The 24,161-nt window shown below is 40.6% G+C and overlaps 1 protein-coding gene across 1 annotated transcript in view; it reads left to right on the top strand.

Moving 5' to 3' along the window:
- Window positions 1-10,764: 10,764 nt before the first annotated feature.
- Window positions 10,765-24,161, top strand: part of BLVRA (biliverdin reductase A) — a gene marked incomplete at its 5' end in the record, with an annotated part of 28,461 nt that continues 15,064 nt past the window's right edge. Inside the window, 3 exons of the mRNA XM_077781153.1 lie at window positions 10,765-10,898; window positions 13,050-13,169; window positions 14,600-14,697. Of these exons, the coding sequence (XP_077637279.1) occupies window positions 10,765-10,898; window positions 13,050-13,169; window positions 14,600-14,697 (352 nt within the window). The remainder of the gene's footprint in view (window positions 10,899-13,049; window positions 13,170-14,599; window positions 14,698-24,161) is intronic.

Below are 24,161 nucleotides of genomic sequence, written 5' to 3'. Positions count from 1 at the left end.
TAATTAATAATTGAGGATGTTTTCCAAAACGAAGATTCGTAATCTGAGTTTATCAAGTGTCCTAATCTAAAAGCAAAGCAATGGGCAACTAGAATGTATATATATTCCAACTATATTAACTAAATTGAATCATTTTTAACTAAACAGTGTTTCTTTTTCTTCTTTTATAGTTTATTGTCTAGTTGGTTTCCATGTAACACCCAGTGCTCATCCCAACAAGTGCCCTCCTCCATGCCCATCACCCCCTTCCCCTCTCCCCCACCCCCATCAGCCCTCAGTTTGTTCTCAGCATTCAAGAGTCTCTCATGGTTTGCCTCCCTCCCTCTCCACCACTATTTTTTTCCCCTTCCCCTCCCCCATGGTCCTCTGTTAAGTTTCTCCTGTTCCACTTAGGAGTAAAAACATACGGTATCTGTCCTTCTCTGCCTGACTTATTTCACTTAGCATAACACTCTCCAGTTCCATCCACATTGCTACAAATGGCCAGATTTAATTCTTTCTCATTAAACAGTGTTTCTACTGAAAGAAATTCTGCTGGATTGGAGAAACAGGTTGCTATGATGTGCACTGCCTATGGAGAGGGACATTTGTTAGGGAACCGATGGTGGCTTCTAGAAGCTTAGGGACTCTGTCCTATAACCATAAAGAACTGAATTCTCTTGGCAATCATAAGAGCTTGGAAGAGAACCCTGAGCTATTATGGATGAGAACATAACGTGGTCAACTCTTAACTGCAGCCTTTGAGACCCTGAACAAAGAACCATGGTAATTGTGAGATAATAAATTTGACAAAGGATCAGAGATTGGTAGGCTTGGGCAGACTTCTTTCTGGTCATTTGCAGCTAAAAGACATCTGAAAACAAAATGAGTGTCAGAGTTTATCATTTGTGTACTTGGACTCCTGTCAGTTTCCAAGACACAGTACCAGTAGAGCAAATCATGAAGGGTTGGCATCCTGCAGCAATTCCAGTTCACACAATTCAAGATCAATCTCTCCATCATCCAGTTAAGAAACCTATGTTTAGAGCTGCCTATTTTTTTCTCAGATGGATTAAGATAATTTAGGCAAGCTATGGTCACCCTGATTATGGTTGAACTTGCTTAGATGAGTTTAATTCTGTACCATTCCAAAAAGTAATTTTCAATTATTTCTTTAATTCTAGAGAAAGTGACATATGTATTTATTTGAAACCACTTGCCTAGGGATGCCTAGGTGGTTGAGCATCTTACTTGACTTCAGCTCAGGTCATGATCTCATGGTTTGTAAGATCTGTGCTGGTTTGCTTTGGATTCTCTCTCACTCTCTCTTTGCTCCTCCTCTGCTCACACTTTGTCTCTCTCAGTCTCTCTCAAAATAAACAAAAATAAAATGACCTACCTAAAAAGCATCATAGAATTACAAATTGTTTATCATAAAAAGGCAAGCTCAAGTAATCAGAATCATTTGTTGCATGTTCAGTAAATAACTCAAGAGACCGTAGCAGACAGATGAGTCTATAGGCCTGGAAGTTTTGTTCGGGACCACTGCGATGCAGATTTTCTTCACCTTTTTCAAAAGCCATGGGACTATATAATAAAACCTCAAGTTCTTAATTATCCTAAGGCATTGTCTAATCCAGTGGAAGGTAAACAACAACAAAAAAAGTTTTCTGAAATATCTAGAATATTCAGTTAACTCAGAAACAAAATGCCCCCTTCCTGGATAAATGAAGAGTCTAATGTATTTTTTCCTCTCAAGTGGATTAAATGACAAATATTTTGAATTCTTAAGTGTTACTTCCTTAAAAGAGGAAGGTGGTATCTAAAACTGGCAAATGTTTTTTTGCCCATTTTGGGGTAATTGTAAGTGAAAAAAAGAGTACAGAAAGACAATAAAAGCATCCAGACTTTCACTTGTGCAAAAAGTTTTGTATACTTTCTTAGTTGTAAGCAATTGCCACCAAGAAAACAGAGTACGTCTTCTTGTGGTATCTATTTAATCTGAAAATTTGTGGAGGGAAATGTAGAATTTAACTTGTAATTAATATTAAACATTATGTTTAAACTAATGAAACATAGATCATTTATGGATTAGGAAGTAACATGTATACAACATTTTTTAAAGTTTATTTATTTTGAGAGGGGGAGAGAGAATCCCAAGCAGGCTTTGCACTGTCAGTCAGATGCATTGCTCAAACTCACAAACCATGAGATCATGACCTGAGCCAAAATTAAGAGTGGGATGCTTAACTGACTGAGCCCCAACATGTTTACAGGTGTTTTAGAGCTTGAGACCTAAAGAAGCTTAGTTTTATGGCTGTGAGTTATATTCCCAGACCCCTAGGATTTTTTTCCTTTTATTGTATAGAATAAAACTTTGGTGGGAACTTTGAGAAGCATGTCTTAAGATATTAGATAATCCTTTTAAAAGCACCTTTATTGAGGTGTACTTTATATAATACACTGCACATATTAACTGTGCAGTTTGATAAGTTTTGATGTATGTATACATCTGTGAATCCTAGCAATCAAGATAATGAGGTTACCCGTCACCTGCAGAAGCTTCTTCATTTTCCTTTGTAATCTCTCTGTTCATCCCTCCTCACCCTCTGTCAAGTAGGCAAGTGATCTCTAATCTACCTTCTGTCAGTATAGATTACTTTGCACTGTCTGGACTTTTATATAAATGGAGTAATATAGTGTGTGTTTTTTGAGGAGTGTGTTAAAAAAGAAACCTTGCTTAGAGCTTCTAGTACTTCAGAAGGATTGAGAAGTGCACCCTTCTATAAGCACAAGAGGATCCTACACAGAGTTAATCAGTTCCCACAGGTAATGTAAAGAAATGGAAATAACCAGTTTCTTGGCAAGCTATTCCACCTAGATTCCCAGTGTGCCCTGCTTTTAGCCCCTGCAGGCATTAGGATGACAAATATGTATGCTCAGTCGTCTTATGTGCAATATCAAACAGTAGTTTCAGCTCAGGCCACATCAGATGCCAACCCAGCTCACCCTACTGCTTCACAGCCTCTGACTTCGGCACATGTACCTGGGGAGTTATCGTCACCAGCTCCAAACCTAGTGGTTAAGAAAAATGGATCCAAAGGAGGATGTTCAAAGAAATGCACAGGGAGGGCCAGTGCTAAGTGAAGATGTCAGTTGAGGGTGCCTAGATTGGAGGTACATGTTTTCTTACAGTATATTTCTTTTCTTCCTTTTGTCAGTTTATCATGGTAATGGAATCCATGTTACTAGTTTCTGTACTGCAATCGGGATGATTTTCTGTCAGGCAAGAAAGAGGTCAGCAACAGGCTCCCTATAGCATTGTCAGAGCCAACAGTGATGGGAAACTGTCTAAACGTGAAAAAATGGATCATTGTATGGATGGTGGGCTTAAATAGGTGATGGTGAGGGTTGTGAAGGTGCAGATGAAGATGTCCATCAATTCAGAGGCCTCGATTAATGGCTTTTGGTTGGTCTTTTAGCATTGTGTTCTGTACTTCACTAATACCAGAGGGGCTTCCATATGTCAGCAGTTAAGCATGGAAAGTTGTAGCTGAAGAGGAGGGTTTGCTTTAGGAAAGTGTTTTAAATAAAAGTGTAGTATGTATATGTGTGTGTGTGTGTATGTATACGTATGTATATGTATGTATACGTATACATACACACATATATACATGTTTATATAATTAAACATATATAACCTTTTTATTCTCATGTACAAAAGTTTTTTTAAATTTACACTTATACGTATGAATATCATAAACACAAATGGATTACTAATTGTGTGATTTTTAAAGATTCTAACATAGTGTAACAACATTGGTCTTCCAAACTTTATTCATTTCAATTATGTATGTTATACCAAGACAGACACATTTATGAGTCCTATTTTTTTCTCAAGTTTATTTTTGAGAGAGACGGAGACAGCATGGGTAGCAGAGAGGCAGAGAGAAAGTGAGAGAGAATCCCAAGCAGCCTTGCACTATCAGTGCAGATCCCAATGGGGGCTCGAACTCCTGAAGTGTGAGATCATGACCTGAGCTGAAACCAAGAGTTGGATGCTTAACCAACTGAGCCACCCAGGTGCCCCTCTGAGTCTTATTTCTTAAAAGAACTGCTTCGTGTATAAATATCTATGGTTAGTAGTTCAGCCATTCAGTGTGTAATTTAATATACTTTCTGTAAATTATTCTGAAAGTTTTAAATGGATGATCTCATAGTTTTAACACATCTTTTTTTTTTAATTTTTAAAGATTTTTTAAAATTTATTTCTGAGGGAGAGACAGTACAAGCAGGGGAGGGTCAGAGAGAGAGGGAGACACAGAATCGGAAGCAGGCTCCAGGCTCTGAGCTGTCAGCACAGAGCCCATCGTGGGGCTCAAACCCACGAACTGTGGGATCATGACCTGAGCCGAAGTCGGACGCTTAACCAGCTGAGCCACCTAGGCACCCCAAATGCTCACTATCTCTTGACATTTATTCATGTGTTGATTTATTTGCTCTCTTCCTTCTTTGAAATTTCTGTAAGAGCAGGCTTTTTCCAAGATACATCCCCAGAGCCTCACATTTTTTGGAGTAAACCATATATGCAAAGGCCCTGAGGTGCAAATGACCTTGACATGTTCAAAGAGGAGGAAGAAAGCCAGTATGACAAGAGGGAGAGTGCTAGGTGATGAGCTAAGAGAGAGAGAGAGGCAGGGAACAGGTCATGAAGGCCTTTGTAGACCACAGCAAATGGTTTGGGTTTTATTCTGAGTATAATAAGTAGCCTATGGAGAATTGTAAGCTGGGGGGTGAGGAGGTGATAACATTATCTGATTGTGTTTAGTCTAAAGATTCTTGCTGCTATATGAAGAATAGAACAGGGCAACAAGTAAAGCAGTTAAACAGTCCAAAGGATGAGATGATGGCTTGGATTAGGGGGTAGCAATGAAGATGGACAGAAGTCAATAGGCGGCTTATGGATGGATCTTGGCCATTTATTGATGAATTGGGTATGGAATGCGGGGCAGAGAAAAAAGGCTAGGATAACTCCCAAGTTTAAGGACCTGAGCAATCGAGTAGATGGTGATGGCATTACTGAGATGGAGAGTCTGAGGGAAATATATACCGTGGGTGAGGGTCTGGAGTAGAGAATAAAAAACTTTTCATGTTTTTGTTCCATGAACACCAAGGGGCAGAGGGGCTTTTTTTTTCTCATGTTAAAGTATTTTTTTTTCCATTGAGACATAGTTGACACATAATACATTAGGATCAGATGTACAGCATAATGATTCAGGATTCTGTTCTTTTTTAAAGAACTTGGACTTAGGTATTTTTCTCTCTTCAGCTGGTGTCTAAGTTACTTTAGGCTGCTGTGATAAAGCAGTACCACAGACCAGATGGCTTATAAACAACAGAAATCTATTTCTTACAGTTCTGAGGGCTAGAAGTCCAAGATCAGGCTGTGAGGTCAGTTCTAGTGAGGGCGCTCTTTCAGATTGCAGATTGCTGGCACCTGGGTAGAGAGCAGCGTGAGGAAGCAAGGTCTTTTGTGACTCATACGGGTACTAATCCCATGCATGAGGGCCCCTACCTAATCCGAATTACCTCCCAAAGGCCCTGCCTCCTAATACCCTTATATCAGGGGTTAGGGTTTCAACATAGGAGGACACAGTCAGTCAATAACAGGAAAATGAAGGACTTTAATCAGGGAAGGAACTTAGATACATGGAAAGGGTGAGATTAGGAGTGAGAGCAGTTGGTGATTTAGTGCGGCATCAGGTGGAGGCCAAGAAATCCTCGAACAACACTAGAGCAGTTTACCCAGGAAGGGGCAGAATCATTGGGAAATAGCGATACTCGGATATGTCAGGTGACAGGTGAATCCGAGCTGACATTCCCATTTCTGTCCCCAGAGGCATCCAAGGAGAACTGGGTGTAAGGGATGTGTACGTAATTTTTATCAGTTTGAATTCTATTAAGTGACTCTATAACTTTAAAGAATTGACGTGATTTTTCATTCTGATGCTATTTACACACAGCCCCTCGCAGTGTACCTGAGTAATAGGTAAGCTACCACAGGACGGTAGGAACAAAGTTGGTTGCAATGCAGACCGCGTAGTATGGACTCTGTACAAGGTGATGGCTTGTGGTTTTCCCCGTGTCCTGTGTGCCAGCATCTCACTAAGCCACTGTGGCCTTGGAATGAGTCCCAGCTGTATCAGATTTGTATGTCCACTGGAGGAAGGATTTAGGGAGGTACAGCTTAAAGAGGAAAATCTCCTCTTCGGAAAGGTGGCCAAGTTGAGAACCAAATGTGAGGAGCCTTATCCGTGGATGACACAGAACTCCCGTAGAAATAGGTCTTGGGTGGAGCTGACTTCTTTCCAAGCTCTCATTTCAGGGAGTGTCTTATTCCCCCCTTGTATCCTGCAGCTTCTGGTGTGTTCTGGGTTGGCTCCTTTCCTTCCTTGTCTAGACGCTGACCGGTCCTGCTCACATGTCTCTGTTTTGCTGCTCTCTCTAGATGCTCGGACTATTTTTAAATCCTACCTTGGTTCCTTGTGTTTCAGCCTGAAAGAAAGTTCGGAGTGGTGGTGGTTGGTGTTGGCAGAGCCGGCTCAGTGCGGATCAGGGACTTGCGGAATCCACATGCTTCCTCGGTGTACCTGAACCTGATTGGCTTTGTGTCCAGGTGGCTGGCATTTGCCTCGTGCCTTGTAATTCATGGGAAGAGCAGTGAGAATGAATTAGGGCTTGGGACGTAGAGACTCTCCAGATCCAGGAGAGAGAAAGCCAGCTCTGAGGTCATTCCAGAGAGCTGTGCTCAGGGTCAGCCCCACAAGATCTCAAGTTCAGACGGCTCTGGGGGCTGGAGTGCTGGGCCTGCGGCTGGGATGTAAGCCTTGATGGGACTGTGAAGACAAAGGCAGAGAAGATGAGAGCAGGGCCTGATAGTTACAGAAGGGGCACAGTGAACACATGGTGGATTAGCTAAAAGAAGGCGTTAGGTGTGCACCCGTTCATCATTATGTCAGTTCTCATGATGGCCATCCATGTGGTGGCTCTGGGTTTTATAAGCCTTACTAGCTANGGCAGGGTGCTGGGATGTAAGCCTTGATGGGACTGTGAAGACAAAGGCAGAGAAGATGAGAGCAGGGCCTGATAGTTACAGAAGGGGCACAGTGAACACATGGTGGATTAGCTAAAAGAAGGCGTTAGGTGTGCACCCGTTCATCATTATGTCAGTTCTCATGATGGCCATCCATGTGGTGGCTCTGGGTTTTATAAGCCTTACTAGCTATTTTTTTTTAATGTTTTATTTATTTCTGAGAGAGAGAGACACACACACACAGCATGAGCAGGGGAGAGTCAGAGAGAGAGGGAGATACAGAATCTGAAGCAGGCCCCAGGCTCTGAGCTGTCAGCACAGAGCCCGGCGTGGGGCTCGAACCCATGAACCGTGAATCATGACCTGAGCCGAAGTCGGATGCTTAACCGACTGAGCCACCCAGGTGCCCCCCTTACCAGCTATTTGACATAGATACCATTGTCAACCCCACTTTACAGATAAAGAAACTGAGCCACAGAGAGATTAAGTAATTTGCCTATGGACACATAGCTGGAAAGTCTAAGACCTGGATTTGCATGCAGGTCCATTTGATTCCAAAGCCCTTCACCTCAGCAACATGTGTTCTTTTCCCTTTGATAATTTTGAGCCTTGCTTTTCTTTAAGGTTTCATTTATCTCCTTTAACTCAGTCACAACCAAACTTCCACCATGTGTCTTCTTCCCTGACCCATATGCTCTCATCATCTTCCTCCACCACTTACCACTTCCTCATACACACCATTCACCGAACTAATACCAAGTAATGTCATTTATGAGTGTCAGTTGTGAACAAGATGAACAAGATGTAGGCACTCTCTTGGCTGAGTAGAGGGAGTGGTAAGCCACTTAGGCACCTCCCTGTTTTCTAGTGCTTTAGAGAAATAAAATAAATAGAATGATTTAACTCCTGTGACGGTCCCTGCAGACATTTTTCATATCTTAATTCATGGGACCNCATAGTGTAACAACATTGGTCTTCCAAACTTTATTCATTTCAATTATGTATGTTATACCAAGACAGACACATTTATGAGTCCTATTTTTTTCTCAAGTTTATTTTTGAGAGAGACGGAGACAGCATGGGTAGCAGAGAGGCAGAGAGAAAGTGAGAGAGAATCCCAAGCAGCCTTGCACTATCAGTGCAGATCCCAATGGGGGCTCGAACTCCTGAAGTGTGAGATCATGACCTGAGCTGAAACCAAGAGTTGGATGCTTAACCAACTGAGCCACCCAGGTGCCCCTCTGAGTCTTATTTCTTAAAAGAACTGCTTCGTGTATAAATATCTATGGTTAGTAGTTCAGCCATTCAGTGTGTAATTTAATATACTTTCTGTAAATTATTCTGAAAGTTTTAAATGGATGATCTCATAGTTTTAACACATCTTTTTTTTTTAATTTTTAAAGATTTTTTAAAATTTATTTCTGAGGGAGAGACAGTACAAGCAGGGGAGGGTCAGAGAGAGAGGGAGACACAGAATCGGAAGCAGGCTCCAGGCTCTGAGCTGTCAGCACAGAGCCCATCGTGGGGCTCAAACCCACGAACTGTGGGATCATGACCTGAGCCGAAGTCGGACGCTTAACCAGCTGAGCCACCTAGGCACCCCAAATGCTCACTATCTCTTGACATTTATTCATGTGTTGATTTATTTGCTCTCTTCCTTCTTTGAAATTTCTGTAAGAGCAGGCTTTTTCCAAGATACATCCCCAGAGCCTCACATTTTTTGGAGTAAACCATATATGCAAAGGCCCTGAGGTGCAAATGACCTTGACATGTTCAAAGAGGAGGAAGAAAGCCAGTATGACAAGAGGGAGAGTGCTAGGTGATGAGCTAAGAGAGAGAGAGAGGCAGGGAACAGGTCATGAAGGCCTTTGTAGACCACAGCAAATGGTTTGGGTTTTATTCTGAGTATAATAAGTAGCCTATGGAGAATTGTAAGCTGGGGGGTGAGGAGGTGATAACATTATCTGATTGTGTTTAGTCTAAAGATTCTTGCTGCTATATGAAGAATAGAACAGGGCAACAAGTAAAGCAGTTAAACAGTCCAAAGGATGAGATGATGGCTTGGATTAGGGGGTAGCAATGAAGATGGACAGAAGTCAATAGGCGGCTTATGGATGGATCTTGGCCATTTATTGATGAATTGGGTATGGAATGCGGGGCAGAGAAAAAAGGCTAGGATAACTCCCAAGTTTAAGGACCTGAGCAATCGAGTAGATGGTGATGGCATTACTGAGATGGAGAGTCTGAGGGAAATATATACCGTGGGTGAGGGTCTGGAGTAGAGAATAAAAAACTTTTCATGTTTTTGTTCCATGAACACCAAGGGGCAGAGGGGCTTTTTTTTTCTCATGTTAAAGTATTTTTTTTTCCATTGAGACATAGTTGACACATAATACATTAGGATCAGATGTACAGCATAATGATTCAGGATTCTGTTCTTTTTTAAAGAACTTGGACTTAGGTATTTTTCTCTCTTCAGCTGGTGTCTAAGTTACTTTAGGCTGCTGTGATAAAGCAGTACCACAGACCAGATGGCTTATAAACAACAGAAATCTATTTCTTACAGTTCTGAGGGCTAGAAGTCCAAGATCAGGCTGTGAGGTCAGTTCTAGTGAGGGCGCTCTTTCAGATTGCAGATTGCTGGCACCTGGGTAGAGAGCAGCGTGAGGAAGCAAGGTCTTTTGTGACTCATACGGGTACTAATCCCATGCATGAGGGCCCCTACCTAATCCGAATTACCTCCCAAAGGCCCTGCCTCCTAATACCCTTATATCAGGGGTTAGGGTTTCAACATAGGAGGACACAGTCAGTCAATAACAGGAAAATGAAGGACTTTAATCAGGGAAGGAACTTAGATACATGGAAAGGGTGAGATTAGGAGTGAGAGCAGTTGGTGATTTAGTGCGGCATCAGGTGGAGGCCAAGAAATCCTCGAACAACACTAGAGCAGTTTACCCAGGAAGGGGCAGAATCATTGGGAAATAGCGATACTCGGATATGTCAGGTGACAGGTGAATCCGAGCTGACATTCCCATTTCTGTCCCCAGAGGCATCCAAGGAGAACTGGGTGTAAGGGATGTGTACGTAATTTTTATCAGTTTGAATTCTATTAAGTGACTCTATAACTTTAAAGAATTGACGTGATTTTTCATTCTGATGCTATTTACACACAGCCCCTCGCAGTGTACCTGAGTAATAGGTAAGCTACCACAGGACGGTAGGAACAAAGTTGGTTGCAATGCAGACCGCGTAGTATGGACTCTGTACAAGGTGATGGCTTGTGGTTTTCCCCGTGTCCTGTGTGCCAGCATCTCACTAAGCCACTGTGGCCTTGGAATGAGTCCCAGCTGTATCAGATTTGTATGTCCACTGGAGGAAGGATTTAGGGAGGTACAGCTTAAAGAGGAAAATCTCCTCTTCGGAAAGGTGGCCAAGTTGAGAACCAAATGTGAGGAGCCTTATCCGTGGATGACACAGAACTCCCGTAGAAATAGGTCTTGGGTGGAGCTGACTTCTTTCCAAGCTCTCATTTCAGGGAGTGTCTTATTCCCCCCTTGTATCCTGCAGCTTCTGGTGTGTTCTGGGTTGGCTCCTTTCCTTCCTTGTCTAGACGCTGACCGGTCCTGCTCACATGTCTCTGTTTTGCTGCTCTCTCTAGATGCTCGGACTATTTTTAAATCCTACCTTGGTTCCTTGTGTTTCAGCCTGAAAGAAAGTTCGGAGTGGTGGTGGTTGGTGTTGGCAGAGCCGGCTCAGTGCGGATCAGGGACTTGCGGAATCCACATGCTTCCTCGGTGTACCTGAACCTGATTGGCTTTGTGTCCAGGTGGCTGGCATTTGCCTCGTGCCTTGTAATTCATGGGAAGAGCAGTGAGAATGAATTAGGGCTTGGGACGTAGAGACTCTCCAGATCCAGGAGAGAGAAAGCCAGCTCTGAGGTCATTCCAGAGAGCTGTGCTCAGGGTCAGCCCCACAAGATCTCAAGTTCAGACGGCTCTGGGGGCTGGAGTGCTGGGCCTGCGGCTGGGATGTAAGCCTTGATGGGACTGTGAAGACAAAGGCAGAGAAGATGAGAGCAGGGCCTGATAGTTACAGAAGGGGCACAGTGAACACATGGTGGATTAGCTAAAAGAAGGCGTTAGGTGTGCACCCGTTCATCATTATGTCAGTTCTCATGATGGCCATCCATGTGGTGGCTCTGGGTTTTATAAGCCTTACTAGCTATTTTTTTTTAATGTTTTATTTATTTCTGAGAGAGAGAGACACACACACACAGCATGAGCAGGGGAGAGTCAGAGAGAGAGGGAGATACAGAATCTGAAGCAGGCCCCAGGCTCTGAGCTGTCAGCACAGAGCCCGGCGTGGGGCTCGAACCCATGAACCGTGAATCATGACCTGAGCCGAAGTCGGATGCTTAACCGACTGAGCCACCCAGGTGCCCCCCTTACCAGCTATTTGACATAGATACCATTGTCAACCCCACTTTACAGATAAAGAAACTGAGCCACAGAGAGATTAAGTAATTTGCCTATGGACACATAGCTGGAAAGTCTAAGACCTGGATTTGCATGCAGGTCCATTTGATTCCAAAGCCCTTCACCTCAGCAACATGTGTTCTTTTCCCTTTGATAATTTTGAGCCTTGCTTTTCTTTAAGGTTTCATTTATCTCCTTTAACTCAGTCACAACCAAACTTCCACCATGTGTCTTCTTCCCTGACCCATATGCTCTCATCATCTTCCTCCACCACTTACCACTTCCTCATACACACCATTCACCGAACTAATACCAAGTAATGTCATTTATGAGTGTCAGTTGTGAACAAGATGAACAAGATGTAGGCACTCTCTTGGCTGAGTAGAGGGAGTGGTAAGCAACTTAGGCACCTCCCTGTTTTCTAGTGCTTTAGAGAAATAAAATAAATAGAATGATTTAACTCCTGTGACGGTCCCTGCAGACATTTTTCATATCTTAATTCATGGGACCTACTTTCCTCCAGTTTACCGGTCTCAGACCTGGCTTTTCTTTTAAGGCTGTAAAGTGAACTTTGGGACACTAGAGAGACCCAGAAGTGCTAGCAGTCTGCCCTAGGACAATCTTCTCCTCTCAGGAAGATTGTAAGGGAGTTGCACACAAATGGGAGGTCAAAATTATTATTAGCCAACACTGTAACTCCCATTGCACCCTTAACTGAAGCTGGGTTGAACACAACACTGGGGTTCAAGGCCAAAGTGGGGCCTCTCCTTGTCCCATAAGCCCCAGTCCTCTGCTAGCTGGCTGCCATGACTGGTAGAGTGGAAACTCCTATGCTGCCCGAGTCAAGCGGGAAGATGGCCGGCTCATACCCCTGCTTTACACGCCTGCCATTCTCACACTGCTCCCCAGTCCCTGTGACCTACCTGCTGTGTTGTCCCATCTTCCCCGGAAGCCTCCTCTGAAACCCTAAACTGGATGCTCCTTGCCTTCCTTGAAGGATCCACCTGTACCCACAACACAGCATTTCTCGTGTCAGTGTTGTGATGTTGCTACATCCCTGTGTGTCTCCCTTCCTCTCTTAGACTGTGAGCGAAGTCTGGTGTAGTCAGTGTTTGGCCAAAGGCTTGGAGCTGGCTGTGATCATAGAGACCACTTCTCATGAAATCAAAAGAGATCAGTTGTTTTCATTTTAGAGATGAAGTAATTCAAAGACGGCCACCTCATGTTGGCTTTTAGCAGTAGTGTTGGCACTCAGTGCCAGGTCTCTTGACTTAAACCCTGAGGCTGTTTTTCTCCATGTTGGAAAATGTCCTAGAAATGGGGCATAGGAAGTTAATTTTTTATTTCCAAAAGCTAATTATCAGGGCATTGTTGGGAGGAGAGGAGAAGGATATATAAATATAAATATAAAAATAAAAAATATAATATATATAAATGTAAATGTGCTCATTTATTTGATATTCTGTATACTTTTGGGTTACATTTCTGTTATTCTTAAATAGACGAGAGCTCGGGAACATTGATGAAGTCCAGCAGATTTCTTTGGAAGATGCTCTTTCCAGCCCAGAGGTAGAGGTTGCTTATATCTGCAGTGAGAGCTCTAGCCACGAGGACTATATCAGGTGGGTTTTCAATGTAGGTAGTCCTTGCCTTGCACGGTAGTGCAGGAGTATAAAAATGGCGGGGCAAGCTGAAATCTTGCAGAGAAATCTTAATAATCAAAGGGGGAAATTATAGTGGGGCCATTGCCTTTAAAAATTGTCAAAACTCTTACTATTGGTTATAAAAGTATAAGAAAATGAAAACTATGTAAAACTAAAATTTATTTAGTACGCTGTTACAATAGAAACAAAGAATTAAAGAGTTTTCCTTGTTAAAAAACTAATTGACAGTGGTTTGAATAGTGCTGGTTTTTCTCAGGGTAGGACGTGGAGCCCACATCTTTTCTGTGCTTTGTCGTAATCCTTTCTAAGTCTGGACCAGCTTCCAACATTTTATCCTTTGTGCTTTTAACATTGTTAAATGTCTCCAAGAGTTCCCTTAATATGAGGTTTTTTTGCCAAGAGGTGAGGAAAGCAGTAGTGGTGGCATGGACATCATAGAGGGAGAGGGGTGACATGTTCCTCTGCCCCACCTGCGGATGCAAAGCTTAGCGCCCTTCAAGCGTTGGGTGGGGCTGAGCCTGGAAGGAGCCCCACCCAGGACCTGGTGGCCTCCCTGAGTCTCACTTCCTTTTCGGTCCTTACCTTAAATTGCAGCTGCCACTGTGCTGTTCCCCTCCTTGTCACTCCAGCTCTAGTGTGGAAAGAAACACCTTTCATTGGTTCCCTTTAACCCACTTTGGCACCAGAGTGTATTTCCTTAACAAGGTAATTTTGTAATTTTCATCTTATTAATGTTTGTACCTTAGGAGTATCGAGACAATGAAATCAGACTTCTGAGCGTAGCGTTCTAGGTTCTTCAGTCAGACTTTCAGCTACTTTCGTGACTTTGTTTCCCTCTAGTCCCTGGAGTCCATTCTCCTGCCATGCTGAAATTCATACTGTTATGCAGATGGACAAATCTCCCACACCCAAGCTTCTGCATCTGCTGCCCCAAGTGAAATTCTCTCATCTTGCCTGTTGCACCTGGAAAATGCCTACTATTTCAAGACCCAATTCTGATGTAGTTACTGAAATCAGACTGCCTCGGGCAGAGCTGCTGTCATGGGTTTGGTAGTCTTTATTTATAGCTATCGTGATAATAGGCAATTCACATAGTAATGTCTTTTATTTCTCCTCTAGAGTAGCTGATAAATAGCGGCTAGCCGAAATCATGAGTAGGTGAATGGATGCATGTTCAAATTAATACATAACTAGAAAGTCATTCTCTTCTAGCACAGGAGAAATTAACAGGAAGTACAGTTCATCCTCCTTAGCCTCTGGCCCTGATTCTCATCTGTATCCCTACATAACTCGGAGATGTATGTGTATTTATAACGTTCCATTCTCTATTATGCAGGGTATTTTAGTGAAGCTTACTTGAATATATTTTCTCTCTCTCTTTTCCAAAGGCAGTTCCTTAATGCTGGCAAGCATGTCCTTGTGGAATATCCAATGACACTATCTTGGGCAGCAGCTCAGGACCTGTGGAAGCTGGCTGAGCAGAAAGGTGACGTATATTCTGTCTGTCTGGAGCACAGACCCCCCTTTAAAATTTCTGCCTGTAAGGTGTCTTTGGTGCCATCTTCATGCCTTTCAAACTTAACTCTATGTCAGATATGTTACTGGTTCTGCGGGCTTCCCACCCCCCAGCCATCCCCAAAATTGTAGGCACACATACGGAGTGTGTGTGGAGGGCCAGCAGGGTGCAGGGATGGGTGGGAATTTGCACATTTTGTTGGAGACATATCAGCGTCTTTTACGCTAATGAAAAGTATGAATTAGCCTTGCCCTGTGCTAGAGTCATAATTATTTTGGTATTGTTCATATGATACATTGCTGATGGAAAAATGCCCAAGTCAGAGTAATTGATTGTCTTATATGCATACTTTTTTATTAAAAAAATTGTTTTTAATGCTTATTTATTTTTGAAAGAGAGAGAGAGAGAGAGCATGAGTAGGGAAGGGGCAGAGGGGGTGGGGGGAAACAGAATCCGAAGCAGGCTCCAGGTTCCAAGCTGTCAGCACAGAGACTGAGGTGGGGCTTGAACCCGTTAGCAGCGAGATCATGACCTAAGCAAAGTCGGACGCTCAACCAGCTGAGCCACCCAGGTGCCCCTATTTTTTATTTTTTAATTAATTAATTTATTGTTTAATTTATGTCAAGGTTAGCATATAGCGCAACAATGATTTCAGGGCTAGATTCCTTAATGCCCCTTACCCATTAGCACCCCCACCCCCACAACCCCTTCAGCAACCCTCTGATTGTTCTCTGTATTTAAGATTCTCTTATGTTTTGTCCCCCTTCCTGTTTTTATATAAATTTGGCTTCCTTTCCCTTATATTAATTCTTTTAGCATTTTAAATTCCTCATATAAGTGAGGTCATATGATATTTGTCTTTCTCTGACTCATCAATTTCACTTAGCATAATACCCTCCAGTTCCATCCATGTAGTTGCAGATGGCAAGATTTCATTCTTTCTGATTGCCGAGTAATCCTCCATTGTGTATATATACCACATCTTCTTTATCCATTCATCTGTCAGTGGACATTTAGGCTGTCTCCATACTTTAGCTGTTGTCGATAGTGCTGGTATGAACATTGGGGTGCATGTGTCGTTTCGAAACAGCACACCTGTATCCCTTGGGTAGATACCTAGTAGTGCAATTTCTGGGTCATAGGGTAGTTCTGTTTTTAATTTTTTGAAGGAACCTCCATACTGTTTTCCAGAGTGGCTGCACCAGTTTGCATTCCCACCAGAAATACAAAAGAGACCCTCTTTCTCCACATCCTCCCCAACACCTGTCATTGCCTGAGTTGTTGATTTTAGCCATTCTGACAGGTGTGAGTTGATATCTCATTGTGGTTTTGATTTACATTTCCCTGATGATGAGTGATGTTGAGCATCTTTTCATGTGTCTGTTAGCCATCTGGATGTCTTATTTGGAGAAGTGTCTATTCATATCTTTTGCCCATTTCTTCACTGAATTATTCATTTTTTGAGTTTGATAAGTTCTTTATAGATTTTGGATACTAACCCTTTATCTCCTCATTTGCAATTATATGCATACTTTTGTAGTTTGTGTTGTTTCTCAAGAGGAGTATCTATCAAATATTTACTACATGCCAGGAACTTGGGAACTCGACTAAGCACTTCATGTATTTTTTTTGTTTAATTCTAGAAACCCTTGGAATTAGGTATTTTCTCTAGCTTATGTACAGGAATCCATGGCTCAGAGAAGTTAAGTAATTTGTGCCAGATCACAAAGCTAATAACATGACTACTAATTGGGAGACAGAGATTTGAATTCAGTCCTTTCCAGCTCTGAAGTCTACATTCATTCCTCTAAGCCATACTGCCTTCTAGAGATTTTTGTTTTTACAGTACCTGCACAAGTCCCTCTATGGAGGCAACAAGAATTAACTAGACTGTTTAGTGATTAAGGAATCGAGTTAAATAAAGCTTAAATTAAAAACTCTTTGTTTCAACATTTGCTATTGAAAATCTTGAATATATGAGCAAAGTATGGTGAACAATTGCATGAAAATCACCAAAGAAAGCACCTTGTGCTTATCACCAGTGTAAACTGAGAAGACTTTATTGAAACTCTTGTAGCACTCTGTAGCACTGGGATGCACTGCTGAAGGACAGAGCCCATCTTTCCCTTCTAGAAGTTATAGCAGCTAAGCACTGCCTAGAACTTAGCAGACCTTCAGGAGACGTTTGTTGAATGAGAAGATAGATAATTAATTGCTGTGAGTGAGAGGAACTTTGAGGACATCACCTTTGTGTATTATTTTCTTGTAGCACAGATGTCCATGGACAAAGAACAAGATACCGAAGTATACATCATAGAGTTCTTGCTAATTGCAAAGGAGAAAAAAAATGTACGTTTACAGTGAAGAGCTCTATTATTATCATCCTAACCAAATGATTGCTAATATGGGTCAGTCTGACGTCACACACCATCTGATGTGATGTACACAGCATCAATCGTATAATTGAGATTTACAGGAAATGCAAGGATAAAGGAGCAAACTAAATGGCACTGTAAAAAATCAAGCAAACTAGAATGTGGAATATGCTATGAAATCACAGGCTAAATCTCTTCAGAAAGATAATATCCTGCACATAATGACTTTCCTCCAAACTGTAAATATAGAAAGGAGGGGAAAAGAGAACATTTTACACTGGAGAAACCAAACACTACCTCAGCTTGATCAAAACTAAAATCAACAGTGATAACTTATGATAATAGGATGTACCCTTGATATGATATGATGGGAATTGCCCATTACCTCTGTAGTTTCCCCCCCAAACATAACCCAAGTACAATCATGAGAATAGCATCAGAAAAATCCCAGTTGAGGGGCATTCTACAAAATCTGGCCAATACTCTTCAGAACTGTCAAGGTCATTAAAAAACATGGGAAGTTTAAGAAACTTTCTACCCCAAGAGGAGGAGCCTAAGGAGACATGATAACTAAATGTGATGTGGTATCCGGAAATAGAAAAAGCACATTAGGCAAAAACTAAGTAAATCTCAATAAAATATGGACTTTAGCTAATTAAAACAAACTTAGTTTTTGAAAAACTAAGGATCAGTGTTATAGTAGAGCCTTGGTATTACCTCCAGATAAGCAAGCAGAATCTGGGTGGATATGTATAGATCATTAATGGCTTTTAAAAAGAAAAAGGTTCTTAGCAATGAAACTGACCTTTTTTTCTCTAGGCAAGTATTTGTAACTCCTATTAGAACATTCATTAAGCAGTTTTTACACAATACTTACTATGTGTTAGATACTCTGCTTGACAGTAGGGATAACAAAAAGATGACGCTTGCTTTTGAGGAGCCCACATTGCCATATGTTCACAACTAATTACATTAATCTGCTGAACGGGAGTTGAAAATGTAACTATAGCATTTGCATTGTAGTCCAGGAAGCAATAACTTTATTCAACTTGGCACACCTAAATGCAGCATCGTTTTGGATGGCAAAAGTTAAGGATAGTTTGGGAGTAATGTCAGCAAGATGGTGGAATAGAAAGCACTAGGACCTCATTCTGCCATGGAGACACGGACTTAAGAACAACATATAGATCAGAGTGCCTTTGTGAGAATTCCAGAAACCATTTAAGTGGTTCAGTCCCCCAGACATACACAAAGCCAAGAAGAGCTGCTTTGAAGCGGGTAAGAAAGTTCATTGCATTTGCCCCCCTTCACCCTTTCCCCTCCCTGGCACAGCATGGTGTGATCCCAAGTCTTAGCTTCTCCCTTGAGGGAAAAGAGAAGAGTGGAACCTGTGCCCAGTGTTCTGGTTTTTCAAGGGCGGCTTGAGGGACTGGTTTCTCCAGCTCCTGACTTAGAGTGCTGAATGAAACAGTAGTTTACTTTACATGTGAGATTAGAGGCTGCCAAGAACAAAGCAAGCACTGGAGAGACTGCAGTACTGTGTAAAGAAATCAGGGTGAGCAACAGATTATAGGGTTTTGAGAACAGGGGCAAACCTCTTTCACTTGGAAATTACACACATAGTCCCAGAGAAGATACATCCCCAGAAAAGATTTGAGAGGCTTGCTGAATTGCTGGCCTGTCTGATTGGAGAAGGTCTTTCCTTGTACAAAGTCAGTCTGTAAAGACTGGGAGAAGTGGCTGTTTCTCTAAATATTCAGATCTCAACAAACGATCACAAGGCATGAAAAGAAACGAAACATTGGCCTCTCAAAGGAACAAAATTAATCTCCAGAAACTGATCCTAAAGAAATAGAGACCTATGAATTACCTGACAAAGAATTCAAAACAACTCTAGAAGATGCTCAGTCAGCTAAAAGAGGACACAGACAAGTAAATAAAATCAGAAAAACAGTGCATGAACAAAATGAATGTATCAACAGAGAGCTGTAAACTATGAAAAAGAATTTAAAAAATTCTAGGGAATTGGTATACTTGAAGATGGTTCATTTGAAATTGGAGTCAAAAGAGCCAAAAAAAAAAAAAAAAAAAGTGAAAAAGCTTAAGGGATTTAAGCTTAAGTACACCATCAAACAGATCAATATATGTATTATGCAAGTCCCAGAAGGGAGCAGTGAGCTTATTTGAAATAATCATGGCTGAAAACTTCCCAAATTTGAAGAAGGAAATGGAGTGCAAATTGAAGACACTTCATCAAGTCCAACTGGAATAATTCCAGAGATCCACACCAAGACACATTATAATCACACTGTCAAGATTATAAAGGCAGAATCTTGAAAAAAGCAAGAGAAAAGTTACTTCTCCTGTATAAAGGAGCTTCTATAAGATTATCAGCAGAATTCTTAGCAACCTTGTAGGCCAGAGGGAGTCAGATGATGTATTCAATTTGTTGAAAGAAATACAACTGCCAACCAAGAATACTGTATTCATCAAAACTGTCCTTCAAAAATTAAGGCAAAATTAAGACTTTTCTGGAAAAACAGCAGCTGAGGGAGTTAATCACTACAAGACTTTACAAAAAATGCTAAAGGGAGTCTTTAAACTGAAGCAAAAGGATGTTAAACAGCAAAAAATCATATGAAAATAAAAAGTACTCTAGTAAAGATAAATGTAAAGACAAATATAGAATCCTATAGTGTTTTGTTGGTTCATAAATCGTTAAAAAAATATTTAGTATTTATTTATTTTTGGGAGAGAGACAGAGTGTGAGCAGGGGAGGGGCAGAGAGAGAGCGAGACACAGAATCTAAAGCAGGCTCCAGGCTTCGAGCTGTCAGCGCAGAGCCTATGTGGGGTTCAAATTTATGGACCATGAGATCATGACCTGGGCTGAAGTTGGGCACTTAACTAACTCAGCCACCCTGGCACCCTAATCATTTTTAATTCTAATATAAAATTGAAAAGACAGAGCATGAGAAATAACTGAATCTATGTTAATGGATATACATTATAAATAGATGTAATTTGTGATATGAGTAAAATAAAGTAGGTTGGAAATGTAAAGGAATAAAATTTTTGTATGTAGTTGAAGTTAAGTTTTTATTAGTTTAAATTAGATTACTATAATTAGAAGTCTTATGTAACCCCCATGGTAACCACGTGAAAATACGTGTAGAAGATGTGCAAAAGAAAATGAGAAAGGAAGCAAAACATGTCGCCACAAACACAAAAAGTCAACAAAACACAAAAGAAGGCAGGAAGAGAGGAAAAGAAGGACAAAATACTGCAAGAATTTATAGACAACAGTAAAAAAAAATGGCAGCAGTGAGGTTTTTTTTTTCCCTATTAGTGATTACTTCACATGTAAATGGTGAAACTCCCTAATCAAAAGACTTAGTTTGGCTCAGTGTATTAAAACAAAACAAAACATGGGGCACCTGGGTGGCTTAGTCGGTTAAGCGTCCGACTTTCACTTAGGTCATGATCTCGCGGTTTGTTGGTTCGAGCCCCGCGTCAGGCTTTGTGCTGACTGCCAGCTCAGAGCCTGGAGCCTGTTTCAGAGTCTGTACTCCCTCTCTCTCTGACCCTCCCCTGCTCACGCTGTCTCTCTCTCTCTCCTAGAAATAAATAAAACATTTTAAAAAAAATAAAAAATAAAACAAAACCAAGATCCAGCTATATACTATCTACAAGAGACTTCAGATCTAAAGACATATGTGCACTAAAAGTGAAAGGATGGAAAAAGATACTCCATGTAAATGGTAACCAAAGGAGCAAGAATTCATAACTTTTATCAAACAAAATGGGCTTTAAGTCAAAAAGTGTCATAAGAGATGAAGGACATTATATAATGATAAAAGGGTCGGTTTACCTAACATTAGAGCTCCCAAATATATGAAGCAAACATTGTTGAAGGGATGCAATAATAGTAGGAGACTTTAATACTCCACTTTGAGTAATGGATAGGAAAACCAACCTGAAGGTCAATATATGAAACAGGACTTAACACCAACTGAACAGACATATACAGAACACTTAATCCAGTAACAGCAGAATATGCATTCTTCTCAAGCACACATAGATCATTCTCCAGGATAGACCATATGTAGGCCAAAATAAGTCTTAACAAATTTAAAAAGATTGAAATCATGCTAACTATCTTTTCAGAACACAGTGGAATGGAACTGGAAATCAACAGCAGAAGAAAAACTTTCAAATACATTAAACAGTATACTGTTAGTCAATGGGTGAAGGAAAAAATCACAACGGTGATTAGAAATGTCTTGTGAAAATACCAAAGTTTATGGCATATAGGAAAAACAGTACAAAGAAGGACATTTATGCTGGTAAACACATTAAACAAGAAGAAAGATCTCAAGTCAACAACCTAACTTTACACCTCAAGGAACTAGAAGACTGAACTAAATCAAAAGTTAGCAGAAGAAAGGGAAAATAATAAAGATTAGAATAGTAACAAATAAATAAATAAATAGAAAAACGATAGAAAAATTCAGAGAAACTAACAATTGATTTTTGAAAAGATTTAAAAACACTGACAAACCCTTAGCTAGATTAACTAGGAAAAGAAGAGTCAAACTCGGAAGTGTAAGAGAGACATTATGACATGCCACAGAAATAAATGTATTACAAGAGACAACTATGAAGAAGTATATTCCAGCAATTGGATAATGTAGAATAAGTGGATAAGTTCCTAAAAACAGACAAAATACCACTGAATCATACAGTCTGTATATGCTTGTATCTATTAAGAAGGCTGAAACAGTAACCTCCTAACTAGAAAAGCCCAGGACCAGATGGTTTTACTGGAGAATACTACCAAACATTTATAGAAGTAACAACAATTCTACTCAAAACTTTCCAAAAAGTTAAAGAGGAAAGAACACTTCCAGACTTATATGAGGACAGTGTTGCCCTGATACCAAAGCCAGACAGAGTTAACTACAAGAAGAGTACAGAACAATGTACCTGGTTTCTACAGATGCAGAAATTCTCAACAAAATGCTAGCAGCCTGATTCAGCAGGAAAAGATTATTCAGCAGGACCAAGTGGGATTTATTCCTGGGATGCAAGAATTGGGTCAACACATGAAAATAATGAATGTAATACACCACATTAAAAGAATGAAGAGCAAAACTGCATTATTATCTCAATTGTTCAGAGAAAGCATTTGACCAAAACAGCCTTTATTAATGAAAACACTCAACAAACTAAGAATAAATAGAAGGAAACTACCTCATGATAATAAAAACTATATATGACAAACTACAAAACATTGCTGAAAGATATTGAGGTGACTGCTTCAAATACATAGACACCAATGCAAAAGCCATCAGAAATAGGAAAAAAAAACCAAGCATGACATTATCAGGAATAAGTAATTATTCAGGAATAATTTTCTAATAACTGGTGGAAAAGAAGTAGAAACCTACAAGTTACCTGAAAATTCTAAATAGTTATTTGAAGGAAGCTCAGCATGATTCAAGAAAACAATAAACAAACTCAGGAAAACAATGCATGAACAAAATGAGGAATCATAAAAAATAGGGGCACCTGGGTGGCTCCATCAGTTGAGCTTCTGACTTTGGCTCAGGTCATGATCTCATGGTTTGTAAGTTTGAGGTGTGCATCAGGCTCTGTGCTGACAGCTCAGAGCCTAGAGCCTTCTTCGGATTCTGTGTCTCCCTCCCTCTCTGCTCATGCTCTGTCTCTCTGTCTCTCTCTCAAAAGTAAATAAACATTAAAAAAATTTTTTTAATAAAAAAAGAATAAATCCATTTTGGAGCTTAAGAATATAATTGAATGAAATGAAAAATTCAGTAGAGAGCTTCAACAACAGGCTCAATCAGGTAGAAGAAATAATCTATGAATGTGAAGACAGGTCACAATATTATCAAATCAATGGGAAAAAAATTTTAAATTGAAAAAGAATGAAGAAAGTGTATGTGAATTATAGGACAACATCAGTTGAAACAATATTCACGTTATGGGAGTCCGAGAAGGAGAAAGGAGACTAAAAGGAAGAGAAAACTTAAAGAAACATTAAAGAAATAATGGCTAAAAACGTTCCAGAACTAGGGAGAGTTATGGTCATCCAAGAACATGAAGCTCAAGTGTCCCCAAAATGATTTAATCCAAAGAGATCACATTGCCATCAAGCTCTCAAAAAAAAAAAAAAAAAAAAAATCAAAGGATTTTAAAAGCAGCAAGAGAAAAAAGACTAACCACCTACAAGGGAATCCTGACAAGGCTGTCAGCAGACTTCCAGCAGAAGGCCCAACAGGCTTTCCATGTGCTCAGAGAAAAACACAATCAACCAAGAATACTTCAGAACTGCCAACCACAAATTTTAGAAATGAAGGAGAAATAATAGTCTTTCCCAAACAAATAAAAGCTGGGGTAGTTTATCATCATTAGACCTTCCTTACAAGAAATGCTAAAGGGAGTTCTTCAAGCTGAAATGAAAGGATGCTAATTAGTAACATGAAAATGTATGAAAGTATAAAATTCACTGATAAAGGTAAATATATAATTAAATTCAAAGTACTCTGAATACTGTAATAGTGAACTCTAGCACATAGATTAAAAGACCTGTAAATGACTTAAATTCTCCCCTAAAAGACATAGGGGGCTCAATGAAATTTTTTAAAAAATGGTCCAAGTATATGGTGCCTATAAGAGCACTCATAGACCAAAACTAAAGGGATGGGAAAATAGTCAATGCAAATAGAAACCAAAAGAAGTTGGAGTAGCTACACTTACATTAGACAAAATTGACTTTAAGTGAAAAACTGCAGCAAGAGATAAAGAAGGTCATTACATAATGTTAAAGGAATCAATTTATTGAGAGTTTGTACAATTGTAAATTTATAGGCACCCAATAGGGGCACCTGGGTGGCTCGGTTGAGTGTCGGACTTCAGCTCTGGTCATGATCTAACAGTTGATGAGTTTGAGCCCTGCGTCAGGCTCTGCTGACAGCTCAGAGCCTGGATCCTGCTTTGGATTCTGTATCTCCCTCTCTCTATGGCCCTCCCACACTCA

The sequence above is a fragment of the Crocuta crocuta genome, unplaced genomic scaffold (genome assembly GCF_008692635.1).
Source record: "Crocuta crocuta isolate KB4526 unplaced genomic scaffold, BGI_CrCroc_1.0 scaffold108, whole genome shotgun sequence".
In the NCBI taxonomy this organism is placed as follows: Eukaryota; Metazoa; Chordata; class Mammalia; order Carnivora; family Hyaenidae; genus Crocuta; species Crocuta crocuta.
The sequence above is the reverse complement of the archived record's forward strand: the minus strand, read 5'-3'. Positions and strand labels throughout refer to the sequence as shown.